We start from the raw sequence: 13,057 nt of genomic DNA on the forward strand, positions 1-13,057 counted from the left end.
CGTGGGGCTCCTTCTGTGACAGCTACAGCTGCGGTGTTGCTTTTTCTCCAGCCTCATGTACCAGCAGGGCACGTGGGACAAACAGCTAAGCGAACAGTGAGAGGCTCAGCTGTGGAGATGAGGGAAACGGATGGGATAGGCACAATAACCAACAGGTAACAAATTATGAAAGAGATCAAAGGTGGATGGAATCAGGCCGTAAATAGAATAGCAAGCTTTGCATAGGATGCAAACATGGGCTACTCAATCAGTGGAGAAGTGGGACAAATACCTGGAATCACTGGATAAGGAATGTAAGGCTGCGATGTGTTTTTTGCTGCATGCTCTGCCCTGCAGGGTGCCCACCATGGTAACTGCAAATTAAAACGATTTTACCTGAGATTTGGTTCCCCGAAAATCATTCCTTTCCATTATAGCACATTTCTATTGTGCCCGTCGTGCATCATTACATCTCTGATGAAACACCTTTCCACGTCATATCGATCTGTATAATTACAACAAAAAAGCACGCTAAAATAGGTTTAAAAACTTAAACAAAAAAACATATGCAAGTATTTTGTAAAAGCAAGTCTAAATGTACGAACAGGAACGTGAAAATACTTAATATACAAAAAAAAAAAAAAAAAAATACCATGGAAAACACAGAACGCGGTAATATCTAAAGAAAAGAGAGTACACAGAAATGTTAAAAGCAAAGGAGGGCATGTCACGTCACGGCTATTCCCTGCAAGGGAGACCGCAAAGGAATCCGGGGTGTTGTTTAATTTTCGACTTTGGATGCTGGACTTCTTTCTCCATGTTTACCCCGCGGGTCGGGAAGCGCGGTGCAGTGTCCGTGTCGATCCGCTGGGGGCGAGGTGCCACTGAGTGAGGGCCGCTGGAGTTGGTTTGGGAGCCTGGGAAGCGCGTGAGTTGGTGCGCGTGTGTGCGTGCCGTGCCAGGCGTTGATCCGCGTCAGGGCTGCAAGTGGCGCAGTCTCACTCAGTACGCGTGGGGTAGGGTGGATATGGGGGGATGTGCGAAGGCGGGGTGAGGTTAGAGCCAGGTTGTATGGTTGTGTGGGTGAAGTGCGGGGAGTTGCAGGTAGAGAAGGGCCGCGCTTCGGTTGGCCGGCTTTGGGGCTCGGCGGGTTTCTTTCCGGCAGGTGGCGGGCGGTGGCGGTGGCGGCGGCGTGCAGCTGGGAAGAGGGCTGGAGCAGGAGCAGGCCGTGCCTACGGCCATCCCACCCTGGCAACGCCCGATCTCGTCCGATCTCGGAAGCTAAGCAGGGTCGGGCCTGGTTAGTACTTGGATGGGAGACCTCCTGGGAATACCGGGTGCTGTAGGCTTTTGCTGCGGCCCTTTTGCTTCCCTCTGCTCCCGCGCCGTCCAGCTGGCTGCGCGAGGCTTCAGCTTTGGTGTGCGAGACCATTGTTCCGCTCTGCTGTTTTGTCGTCCCTACGGAGTTGGTGTCTATTTGGCCTTTTATTCCTCTCCTCTCCTCTCCTCTCCTCTCCTCTCCTCTCCTCTCCTCTCCTCTCCTCTCCTCTCCTCTCCTCTCCTCTCCTCTCCTCTCCTCTCCTCTCCTCTCCTCTCCTCTCCTCTCCTCTCCTCTCCTCTCCTCTCCTCTCCTCTCCTCTCCTCTCCTCTCCTCTCCTCTCAGGTCCCCTCTCTGCCTTCTTTTCTCCAGGCTGAACAGACCCAGTTCACTCAGCCTTTCCTCATAGCAGAGACGCTCCAGGCCCCTCACCATCTTGGTGGCCCTCCGCTGGACTCTTTCCAAGAGATCCCTGTCGTTTTTGTACTGGGGAGCCCAGAACTGGACGCAGTGCTCCAGATGAGGCCTTACCAGGGCAGAGCAGAGGGGGAGGATCGCCTCCCTCGACCTGCTGGCCACGCTCTTTGCAATGCACCCCAGGATGCCTTTGGCTTTCTTGGCCACAAGGGCACACTGCTGGCTCGTGGCCGACCTGTCGTCCACCAGGACACCCAGGTCCCTCTCCGCAGAGCTCCCCTCCAGCAGCTCATCCCCCAACCTGTACCGGTGCATGCAATTATTCCTCCCCAGCTGCAAGACTCTACACTTGCTTTTGTTAAACCCCATCCGTTTTTTTTCTGCCCAGCTCTCCGCCTGTCCAGGTCTCGCTGAATGGCAGCACGGCCTTCAGGCGTGTCAGCCTATCCTCCCAACTTCGTATCATCACAAACTTGCTGAGGGTGGCCACCATCCCCTCATCAAGGTCATTGATGAAGATGTTGAGCAAGACCGGACCCAGCAGCGACCCCTGAGGAACACCGCTGCTTACAGGCCTGCAACCGGACTCTGCACCGCCAACGACGGCCCTCTGCGCTCTGCCAGTCAGCCAGTTCTCAAGCCGCCTCACTGTCCACTCATGTATCCCACACTTGCTCAGCTTTGTGATAAGGATGTCGTGGGGGACAGTATCAAATGGCTTGCTGGAATCAAGGTAGACTGCATCCACTGCTGTCCCCCCATCCACCCAGGCAGAGACAGCATCACAGAAGGCTTCCAAGTTGGTGAAGCACGACGTCCCCGTGGTGAGCCGGTGCTGACTGCTCGTGATGGCCTCGTTTTCTTGCAGTAGTGTGGAGATGCCGTGCAGCACCAGCTGTTCCATCAGCTTTGCAGGGACGGAGGTGAGGCTGAGTGTCTTCTAATTGCCGGGATCTTCCTTCTTGCCTTTTATTTATTTATTTATTTATTTATTTATCTATCTATCTATTTATTTATTTTCGCGGTGGGGTCGCGCACCGTTGTCAGTGTTTATTTTCAGTGTTGGCCGGCTTTGGGGCTCGGCGGGTTTCTTTCCGGCAGGTGGCGGGCGGTGGCGGTGGCGGCGGCGTGCAGCTGGGAAGAGGGCTGGAGCAGGAGCAGGCCGTGCCTACGGCCATCCCACCCTGGCAACGCCCGATCTCGTCCGATCTCGGAAGCTAAGCAGGGTCGGGCCTGGTTAGTACTTGGATGGGAGACCTCCTGGGAATACCGGGTGCTGTAGGCTTTTGCTTTTCCCCTTTGGTGCCGCGAGGCCGGGCGCTGTGGTGCAGTGCCACACTCGAACCGCTGGCGGCGCTGTGTCCGCGGCACAGGGCTGGGGGGTGCAGGGTGGTGGGTGGGGGCGTTCCTGGTTGAGTTGCTTTGGGAGGGTGGGGAGGCACGAGTGTGTGTGTGTGTGTGTGTGTGTGTGTGCGCGCGTGCCGGGCTGTGCCGCGTGCCGCTTGCGTGCGCGTGCGGTGCTGTGCAGAGGGCCGTTGCGGGGTTGCAAGTGCCGTAGTGCCAGGCCGGCTGGGCTCGGGTGCAGGCTGGGGGCCGTCGTAAGCCCTACTGAGGGTTGGTGCGGGTTGTAGCCTGGGATGGGTGAGGGGCGGGGAGCTGAGGGTTCCGTAGGCTTGCTTTTTTCTTTGTGGCACTTTGGAGCTGTGGATGTTTTGATGTGCTATGTGGCAGTGGCGGTGGTGGCGGTGGTGAGAAGATGGGAAGAGGGCTGGAGCAGGAGCCCAGGGCACCTACGGCCATCCCACCCTGGCAACGCCCGATCTCGTCCGATCTCGGAAGCTAAGCAGGGTCGGGCCTGGTTAGTACTTGGATGGGAGACCTCCTGGGAATACCGGGTGCTGTAGGCTTTTGCTGCGGCCCTTTTGCTTCCCTCTGCTCCCGCGCCGTCCAGCTGGCTGCGCGAGGCTTGAGCTTTGGTGTGCGGGGCCATTGTTCCGCTCTGCTGTTTTGTCGTCCCTATGGAGTTGGGGTCTATTTGGCCTTTTATTCCTCTCCTCTCCTCTCCTCTCCTCTCCTCTCCTCTCCTCTCCTCTCCTCTCCTCTCCTCTCCTCTCCTCTCCTCTCCTCTCCTCTCCTCTCCTCTCCTCTCCTCTCCTCTCCTCTCCTCTCCTCTCCTCTCCTCTCCTCTCCTCTCCTCTCCTCTCAGGTCCCCTCTCTGCCTTCTTTTCTCCAGGCTGAACAGACCCAGTTCACTCAGCCTTTCCTCATAGCAGAGACGCTCCAGGCCCCTCACCATCTTGGTGGCCCTCCGCTGGACTCTTTCCAAGAGATCCCTGTCGTTTTTGTACTGGGGAGCCCAGAACTGGACGCAGTGCTCCAGATGAGGCCTTACCAGGGCAGAGCAGAGGGGGAGGATCGCCTCCCTCGACCTGCTGGCCACGCTCTTTGCAATGCACCCCAGGATGCCTTTGGCTTTCTTGGCCACAAGGGCACACTGCTGGCTCGTGGCCGACCTGTCGTCCACCAGGACACCCAGGTCCCTCTCCGCAGAGCTCCCCTCCAGCAGCTCATCCCCCAACCTGTACCGGTGCATGCAATTATTCCTCCCCAGCTGCAAGACTCTACACTTGCTTTTGTTAAACCCCATCCGTTTTTTTTCTGCCCAGCTCTCCGCCTGTCCAGGTCTCGCTGAATGGCAGCACGGCCTTCAGGCGTGTCAGCCTATCCTCCCAACTTCGTATCATCACAAACTTGCTGAGGGTGGCCACCATCCCCTCATCAAGGTCATTGATGAAGATGTTGAGCAAGACCGGACCCAGCAGCGACCCCTGAGGAACACCGCTGCTTACAGGCCTGCAACCGGACTCTGCACCGCCAACGACGGCCCTCTGCGCTCTGCCAGTCAGCCAGTTCTCAAGGCGCCTCACTGTCCACTCATGTATCCCACACTTGCTCAGCTTTGTGATAAGGATGTCGTGGGGGACAGTATCAAATGGCTTGCTGGAATCAAGGTAGACTGCATCCACTGCTGTCCCCCCATCCACCCAGGCAGAGACAGCATCACAGAAGGCTTCCAAGTTGGTGAAGCACGACGTCCCCGTGGTGAGCCGGTGCTGACTGCTCGTGATGGCCTCGTTTTCTTGCAGTAGTGTGGAGATGCCGTGCAGCACCAGCTGTTCCATCAGCTTTGCAGGGACGGAGGTGAGGCTGAGTGTCTTCTAATTGCCGGGATCTTCCTTCTTGCCTTTTATTTATTTATTTATTTATTTATTTATTTATTTATTTATCTATCTATCTATTTATTTATTTATTTTCGCGGTGGGGTCGCGCACCGTTGTCAGTGTTTATTTTCAGTGTTGGCCGGCTTTGGGGCTCGGCGGGTTTCTTTCCGGCAGGTGGCGGGCGGTGGCGGTGGCGGCGGCGTGCAGCTGGGAAGAGGGCTGGAGCAGGAGCAGGCCATGCCTACGGCCATCCCACCCTGGCAACGCCCGATCTCGTCCGATCTCGGAAGCTAAGCAGGGTCGGGCCTGGTTAGTACTTGGATGGGAGACCTCCTGGGAATACCGGGTGCTGTAGGCTTTTGCTTTTCCCCTTTGGTGCCGCGAGGCCGGGCGCTGTGGTGCAGTGCCACACTCGAACCGCTGGCGGCGCTGTGTCCGCGGCACAGGGCTGGGGGGTGCAGGGTGGTGGGTGGGGGCGTTCCTGGTTGAGTTGCTTTGGGAGGGTGGGGAGGCACGAGTGTGTGTGTGTGTGTGTGTGTGTGTGTGTGTGTGCGCGCGTGCCGGGCTGTGCCGCGTGCCGCTTGCATGCGCGTGCGGTGCTGTGCAGAGGGCCGTTGCGGGGTTGCAAGTGCCGTAGTGCCAGGCCGGCTGGGCTCGGGTGCAGGCTGGGGGCCGTCGTAAGCCCTACTGAGGGTTGGTGCGGGTTGTAGCCTGGGATGGGTGAGGGGCGGGGAGCTGAGGGTTCCGTAGGCTTGCTTTTTTCTTTGTGGCACTTTGGAGCTGTGGATGTTTTGATGTGCTGTGTGGCAGTGGCGGTGGTGGCGGTGGTGGCGGTGGTGAGAAGATGGGAAGAGGGCTGGAGCAGGAGCCCAGGGCACCTACGGCCATCCCACCCTGGCAACGCCCGATCTCGTCCGATCTCGGAAGCTAAGCAGGGTCGGGCCTGGTTAGTACTTGGATGGGAGACCTCCTGGGAATACCGGGTGCTGTAGGCTTTTGCTGCGGCCCTTTTGCTTCCCTCTGCTCCCATGAAGTCAGGGTGGCTGCAGGATGATAGCAGCAGCTTTTGCGTCTGGGGGCTGTGTTCCCTTATGCTGTTTTCCCTGTAACTATGGACTCTTAGTCTGCGTTTTCCCTTCTGTTTTCTCGGCTCTTTATTCGTCGTGGTTTGTAATTTCACTCTTGTCATTCCCTTCTTCTGTCCACTGTCTCCGCTGTCTTTGCCTTCCCTCACTGCAGCAGGCTCTAGTCAAACAGCCCAGTTGTGTCTGCAAGGGGCCGTGCCATGCTCTGCAATGCCCACTGCAGAATCCCGTCCCAGGTTCCCTGTGGGATCGCCCGCAGCGGCGCTGTCAGTTTCCATTTTGACACTGTTCTCAGCCCCTCTCCTTTACCCATTTCTCATCGTCTTTCCCGGAGTCCACCACACTGCTCTGGAGCTTGCCTGTGTACCCAGCATACACATGCTGTGGCTGGACTCCATGTGTCTTACCTCACTCAGCAGGGCATCGAGCTCTTCCCTGCTGGACGTGGGCTCTGTGCTCGCTGAGCCGTTCTCCAGCTGTGGGAGGAGATGTGTCACCCCCACCTGCGCTCATGCGCTCGTTCCGCTCCTTTGCGGCCCGCAGGCTGTGGCCGCAGCGCCTGGGCTGTGCACTTCCCCCTCCGCTACAGCTCCGGCGTCCCGCCCATCTCTGGCTGCCTTGTCCCTCCCCCACCCCCATTCCTCATCCGTCGCACCCCCTTACTCCTTTCTCTCTCCCTCTCGGGCTTTTCCTCCAGGCGCCTTCACCCAGCCCCGCCTGCATTCCATGCACCAACACCGGCCCTGGCTGTACCAACCTTTGCTGCCTGAAGCACGTGGTTAGCAGCAGCTGCGGTGCTCTCCCGGCTGCCTATTTCTGGGGTGCCCACACAGGAGCCGCAAAGCCACAGTCCTCTGCAAGCCAACGAGGTATTTGCAAGCGCACCGAGCAGCAGGAAGGAATGGAGAGGCTTGGGCTGTGACGTGGGGACTCACCCGGGGTCCCCGTCACGCGTAGGGCAGCGTTGGGGTGCGGAGATCCTGGAGAAACAGCGGCTGCAGGTGCTCCCGTGGCTTCCTCCCGTCTGGGCACCGTGCTCCTCCTTCTCTGGGATTGCAGGGAGCTGCTCCGCAGCCGCTTCTGCCTCCCGCAGCCGGCCCAGCTCGGCCACACATGAGCTGCACTGCCACGTCCCACTGCACGAGCCCAGCACAGCTGTGAGGGGCAGTGGGGCCACGAGGCACGGTGGAGCCCCATCCCGACGCAGGGCTCACCTCGGGACACGAGGCAGTGGGGGCACCAGGCACGGGAGGTGGAAGGCCCTGGGACAGCCATCGCAGCAGATGAGCTCTCCGCCGTCCCCGCACACGGCACACTCATCCTCGTTGTCCTACCATGGGTGGGCATACAGGGGCTCGCCACTGGGATCCAGGCACCTCCTGTCCCATCTCTTCCCATCACAAAGCTGATCCATGGGCTGTATTTGGGGCGGGGATCTGGTGCTCCCAGGCTGTTGTAGGGCTGTGACTGTGGGGCGGCTGAGCCGCAGGCTGGCTGCAGTAGGCCAGTCGAGAGGGATATATTGGGAACACCCTGATGGCATCACTTTGTCTTTTGGGATCACCTGGTAGGGTGCTGCGTCCCGGCTCTGCGCAGGTACTGCTGGCAGGTGGCCCTGGGCGGTCACACACATCTCCCTGCTCTGTGAAACAAGGTTCTTTGGGGACCCATTTGCTGGAAAGGAAAGGCCCCTGCTGTTGTGAGGGTTTGTGCGGCTGCAAGTGTGTGTGTTACTGAGTGGGGACTGTACGCTTTGGGGTGCCCTTGGTCGAGAAGTAGGCTTCAGGCTGCGGCTCCTGCTCCTGGCCCCCAGCTCCTCACCAGCAGCTGGGACACAGAGCTCATCCCTGGCTCTGCTGCTCGCCTTGGCACTGCCTGGAAGAGAGCAGAGCGCTGCTTCAGCATGTTCCGTCTCTGTCACTCTTGTCCATCTCTGTGGGCCTTCCCAAGGAGGGGTGCTCCTGATTTGGGGGCTGAAACTTCTTTTCAGTTTCTGGCAGTCTTGGGGCTGTCCCGTGCCTGCACTTATTCAGCTTCTGCGCTTGTCTGATAAGGACAGGCTTTTCCTCAATAGCCCCACAGGTGACAGGCACCACACTGATGGCACCATGAGCCCCTCTGCACTGAGGCAGCCTGGAAGCCTGTGGGCAGGGGGGCTCAGCCAGACACTAGGTTTCTACTATGGCCCCAAGATGTGCACAGGCAAACACTGCCTCATTGCTGCCCCTGGTTTGCCCGGCCCACACCTCTGCCCAGCCTGATGGCTCTGGGGCAATCGTGGCCTCACCCAGACTGTCACCACACAATTCGGATTGCACTGGGGAGAATTTTGTCCCCCCAGGTGCCAGGAGATTGGCACTCACCGCTGGTACGGGGTGTGCGTGCAGTATCCGCGCTGTCTGGCTTCTTCACAGTCTTTGCCTTCGCCAGGAGCCCTAGTGGTGTTGGGGGGGCTGTCACCCTGGGTGACACCACAAGTGCTCCCCTATGTCTGTTCCCCACATACGTCCCACACTAGACCTTCATACCAGGGCTGGCAGTGTGCCTTGGTGAGGGTTGTGCCACCCGGGCCCCATCCCGCTCCTCAGCTTTTCTCTTGCCTTGGGGTCTGTGTGGGGTCGGTCCCATGGAGCTGGGGGACGGGCACCTGCTGCTGCACTGCTGCCCGAGGTCCACCTCTGCAATGGGGACAGAGAGGGGCACGGTCAGACCACTGCTCGTGTGCAGCCCTCAAGGGCGCTGATCCTTCCAGCCTGGCTTCCTACCTCCGGGGAAGGCGCTGTGGAGGGGCCGGAGCCGGGTGTAGCGCTCCAGGTTGTAGTCCTTGAAGAGGACAGCCCAGAAGTCGCGGACGGCAGCGGCATCGCGGCCCAGCAGCCAGGTGAGCAGTGCGTGGAACGCGCGGTGGGAGCCCTCTCGCTCTGTCTGGCTCAGCGTCTCCTGCCGATGCCACCGACAGCCATGGACACACACGCGAGTGCCACCAGCAGGCACCGGTCCTCACAATGTGGCTGGGACCCCCCGCATGGCCTCACCTTGAAGATGTGCTCAGGGACGATGTCGTGGTCGGCAAGGCCGTGCAGCAGCGGGAAAACATCATCCACCGCCATGGCGATCTCGGTGCGGTGCAGTTTCAGCAGGTGCCTCAGGTCTCTGTCCAGCCCCAGCCCGGCCATGCTGCTGCAGCCCTGCAGCCCGCCCTCACTCTTCCCTTTAATATACACCCCGGTTGCTGGAAGCTCATCAGGCTCCCCGCTCGTTTCTGTACAAGGCCACGTGGCGTGGTGTCAGCCACCACTAATGGTGAAGGACACCCAGCGTCACGGTGACCATCCCAGGAAGGCCAAGGAGGGGGAATTAGGCAGATTGCTGTTACAGGCTGCTCCCACCTCCCCGTCCCTGCGGTCAGCCAGGCGTCATCCCAAAATTTCTGGACTTTCCGCTGCACCTGCTCCTCTCATCTAGAAACTCAGCCCTATGTGGGAAACGGTGCCCTGCAAGTGAGGGACAACAGGAGCGCTTGCTGTGGTTACACCTCCTGCACAGCACTGCCCGCACGCGCCTGGCTTAAGCAGGGCAGCTGATGAACACCCAGAGAAGTGCTGATGCTGAAGGAAGTGCAGATATGTCTGGGCACAGTTACTGAGGGGGAACGGTGCTGTAATGCAGCGTGTCAAATGACAAGTAGTGTTATGAACACACCTGGGGATTACCTGGCTGCATTCATTGCTCTGTAATTGCCTGCTATGGGAAATTGGGCAATAAAGTGATTTCACTGGAAATGCTAGGAGCCAGGGGGGCAGGGAATTGGCACTGTGTGAGCGCCTCGTGTAAAGAAGCCTGGGGTGATGTGATGTAATAGACATGGTTGCTCCATCCCAGGAGAGTCTGGGGCTGCCCCAGCACAGTTTCCCTGTCTCTGCTGCAGGTGCTGTGCACAGCCATTCCTACATGCAGGGCAGTGCCTGATGCTGCTTGCATAGCCAGCGCAGAGCAAGTGGGACCAGGAATGGGACCAACAGGGAGCCATCCGCGCTGTGAGGTGCAAAGTGCTATGGGTAAGGATGTCTGTCTGTACGTACAGCACAGCTGTCCAACCTTCTGGCTTGTCTGGGCTGTGTTGATTGAATGGGAGTTGTTTTGGTCTGCATATAAAATGTATATTAGAGTTAATGTATATATGTAACAAAACTTATTTTTTTTTTTTAATTAAAAAACAGAGCAACAAAGACATAAATCTAGTGGGGTGTTTGGTCTTGTGGAACTGATGCCTCAGCCTGGCCCCATGGTCGCCCTTCCCAGTGAGCTCTCGCAGTGTTCATCAGAGAATTTTGGTGAAATATTAATCTTCCTGTGCTTCATCCTTGGCAATTATCATTCAGGAACGTTCATACTGCCAAAAAGCAATGACCTTGTTGTGAATCAAGGGATATTTCTCTTATTTTCCTGTGTAAGAGAGGACTTATGGAAGTCTGGGAAAAAGACCTGACAGGTTTTTTCTTTGAGTTGAATGTCTGATTGCAACTCTACACATTCCATCTGAATATTCACATGTAATGTCTTTATTTCAACTGAAACTGGAGTTACAAATATTAAAAATTTTTTTTGAACTCTTGAAACCAATTCCCAAATCCCTTTACTGCAACAGAATGTACGGATGCATATATTTTGCTGTTCACAGGCTGCTTAGCCAGTGGATCACAATGCATGAAGTGCATTGCCATCAGTTGGGTTTGCCACAATTTGTGTCATTTAAAAAGCTGTTACTGTCTGAAACGGCACAGGTGAGTTCATTTTCACCTTGAAGACACGTGCTTAGCTCCTTTAAATGAGTGGTCAAACCACTAAAAATGCTGAATATGTGACCATTATCTGTCCTCATGCTGTGGTGCAAATTCCCCTTTGGGGAATTTCATAAAGTGTTTGATTTCACTTCAACAAATCATAATATCATTTCTGCATTTTACCCCCACTCAGTCACCTTCCTTCCTTCTGAAATGATGTCCCCACAATCAGCATCCATTCTTTTAATGGTCTCCTGGAACTGGCCATGATTCAGTCCCTTGGGCTTTATGAACTTCACAGCTTTGATGGCAATTTGCACAGTGTTACCCGTCTTTAAAGCTTTTGCACACAAATTTTCTGGACATGCAATGCTGTGATGTTTCATCAAACTGACAGCAGTTTCTTTATCTCCTATTAACTGTGTAAGTCCCTGGCTGTTTTCTTTTCACCAACCATTGCCAGGGTGCCAACAGGAGCTGCACCAGATATGCTGACAAAGGTGGAAGAGAAACGCTTTTTAATGTAATTTTTTACTACTTCGTATAAATCAAGAGATCGAGTTGCAGTGGCACCAAAGTTGTTACTTCAGTGATACTGTATTTGTTATTAGTTCGTCTAGGGAAAGCGGCAAGTTGAGCCGTATCTGCAGCATGAGTACTTTCATCTATTGCCAAAGCAAAACATTAGAAACCAGCAGCTTTATGTTCCAGATTTCCTTAGATAGATTTTCCTGTTTCTTCAGTTCACCTGGCCAGTCAGGTGGGACAAACTGATGTTAGAGAAATCCCTTTTCTTAATCAGGACACCCTGTATGGCAAGCATGGCAGATACATCATTAATAAACAGTCAATGGTTAGAGATTTTTTGCAGTCAGTTTTGCTACCACATCTCCAGCTTTTGTAACCGAGCCCATTTGAGTTTTAATTTTTTTTAAAGACATGTAGTTGAGGTGGCAGACTTTTTTTCAGTTCAGCTGTTCTGTCTTTACAAAGCTTTCCTCGATACGCATAGAGTCTGGCAGCACATTTCTGCATAATGCCCTTTCAGATTTCAATCTTTGGAAGCTGGCACGATTTCCTTGTAAATTAAGCACACTGCTGTATTATTTGTCAGCACAATGTGCCCTCCTCGTGTCCCAGGACAGAGCCACGATGGCACAGCAGTGCTGTGAGCGGCGCTGGGCTGTTTGTAGGTCACAGGTCGGATGCGCTGAACTGCAGCATGGCTCTGGTGGCTACAAAGCCCTGCCAGCAGATGGTGGCTGCTGTCCAGAAACTTGAGAATAACAAGAAGACAACACTGTCAGCAAGGACAGGAAATACCCTCATCCATTTCTGGGTAATAACATTCACCTGAAGGAACTCTTTCCCAAAGCTCTTCTCAGGATTCAAAGTGTTTTTTTTCCCTTGGAGGCCCTGGCAGCTGTGGCATGGGAGTCAGGCCAGTACTGCTTCCCTGTGTCTCACCTTGCACTCTCACAGTCTGTCACCTTCAGCCCACGTTAAGCTGCCCAGCACCTCCAAGACAAGGCTGTGACACAACTGCAGGGGCAGCTCTCGCACCCACAGCTACAGAGGTGCTCCCTCGTGCATGGGTGCAGCCAAGCACAGCTGAGAGCTGTGTGCCCACAGCACTTTGCTTGCTGAGCTTGACCGGACTTGTTTTGAATTCCAACTTTGTGACTGCACCTGTGCTTTGAATCACAGATTGTTTTCCACATCCAGCCAGCTCAGCAGTGCAGTAATATGCATTTTAGCTGCTTTTTTTGGTGTTCCTTCCCCTCTCTGAGATGCTAGGCAAGAGGCAGAGCAGGGGCTGCCAAGCACCATACAAAGAGGCATGTACTTACTGGGAGATGGGATGGTTATTTCTGTAGCACCTTGCTTAGAGCAGACCTTGGCAGTTCAAAGGCCGTGAAAGGTCAGCTGTCGCTTGCCGAGAGGAGTCAGACACTCCCTGGGGCTGGCAGCAGCCCTGCCTGGCTCTGCAGGCTAGAGGCTGGCACGCAGCAGAGGCTGGTCACACTCAGGTTTCAGGATGTCCTTTTCACAGTGCTCCTCCTGCAAAAATCAAAGCACAAGTTTTAAGGCAGGGGAGCACCGTCCTACGTGCCATCCAGCTGCAGCTGCTGACAATGTTTTCCACAAGCACCCAGTTAAATCGGCACCTCTGCATCCATCAGGATTCCTTGCAGCTCCTGGGTGCATCTCCAGTCCCTCCTCCCATGAAAAGCTGGTGAGGTAAAGGAGCCA

At 55.7% G+C, this 13,057-nt stretch overlaps 1 protein-coding gene and 5 non-coding genes across 6 annotated transcripts; 5 read left to right on the plus strand and 1 right to left on the minus strand.

Moving 5' to 3' along the window:
- The first annotated feature begins 1,209 nt into the window (after window positions 1-1,209).
- Window positions 1,210-1,328, plus strand: LOC128082842 (5S ribosomal RNA). The gene has a single exon (XR_008207865.1). It is a non-coding gene; the product is annotated as a 5S ribosomal RNA (ribosomal RNA).
- A 97-nt stretch (window positions 1,329-1,425) lies between these two features.
- AIRE (autoimmune regulator) lies at window positions 1,426-9,196 on the minus strand. Its single transcript, XM_052685819.1, is given in 11 exon segments — window positions 1,426-1,520; window positions 6,142-6,598; window positions 6,778-6,874; window positions 6,956-7,156; window positions 7,235-7,350; window positions 7,585-7,694; window positions 7,842-7,895; window positions 8,384-8,455; window positions 8,549-8,698; window positions 8,786-8,960; window positions 9,056-9,196. Coding segments are annotated over 10 exon segments (1,389 nt in total). The 3' UTR covers window positions 1,426-1,520; window positions 6,142-6,325.
- LOC128082853 (5S ribosomal RNA) lies at window positions 2,881-2,999 on the plus strand. Its single transcript, XR_008207874.1, has one exon. It is a non-coding gene; the product is annotated as a 5S ribosomal RNA (ribosomal RNA).
- LOC128082864 (5S ribosomal RNA) lies at window positions 3,503-3,621 on the plus strand. Its single transcript, XR_008207885.1, has one exon. It is a non-coding gene; the product is annotated as a 5S ribosomal RNA (ribosomal RNA).
- Window positions 5,175-5,293, plus strand: LOC128082863 (5S ribosomal RNA). The gene has a single exon (XR_008207884.1). It is a non-coding gene; the product is annotated as a 5S ribosomal RNA (ribosomal RNA).
- LOC128082865 (5S ribosomal RNA) lies at window positions 5,812-5,930 on the plus strand. Its single transcript, XR_008207886.1, has one exon. It is a non-coding gene; the product is annotated as a 5S ribosomal RNA (ribosomal RNA).
- Window positions 9,197-13,057: the final 3,861 nt, after the last annotated feature.

The sequence above is a fragment of the Tympanuchus pallidicinctus genome, unplaced genomic scaffold, assembly GCF_026119805.1.
Source record: "Tympanuchus pallidicinctus isolate F22 unplaced genomic scaffold, pur_lepc_1.0 scaffold22, whole genome shotgun sequence".
Classification (NCBI taxonomy): domain Eukaryota; kingdom Metazoa; phylum Chordata; class Aves; order Galliformes; family Phasianidae; genus Tympanuchus; species Tympanuchus pallidicinctus.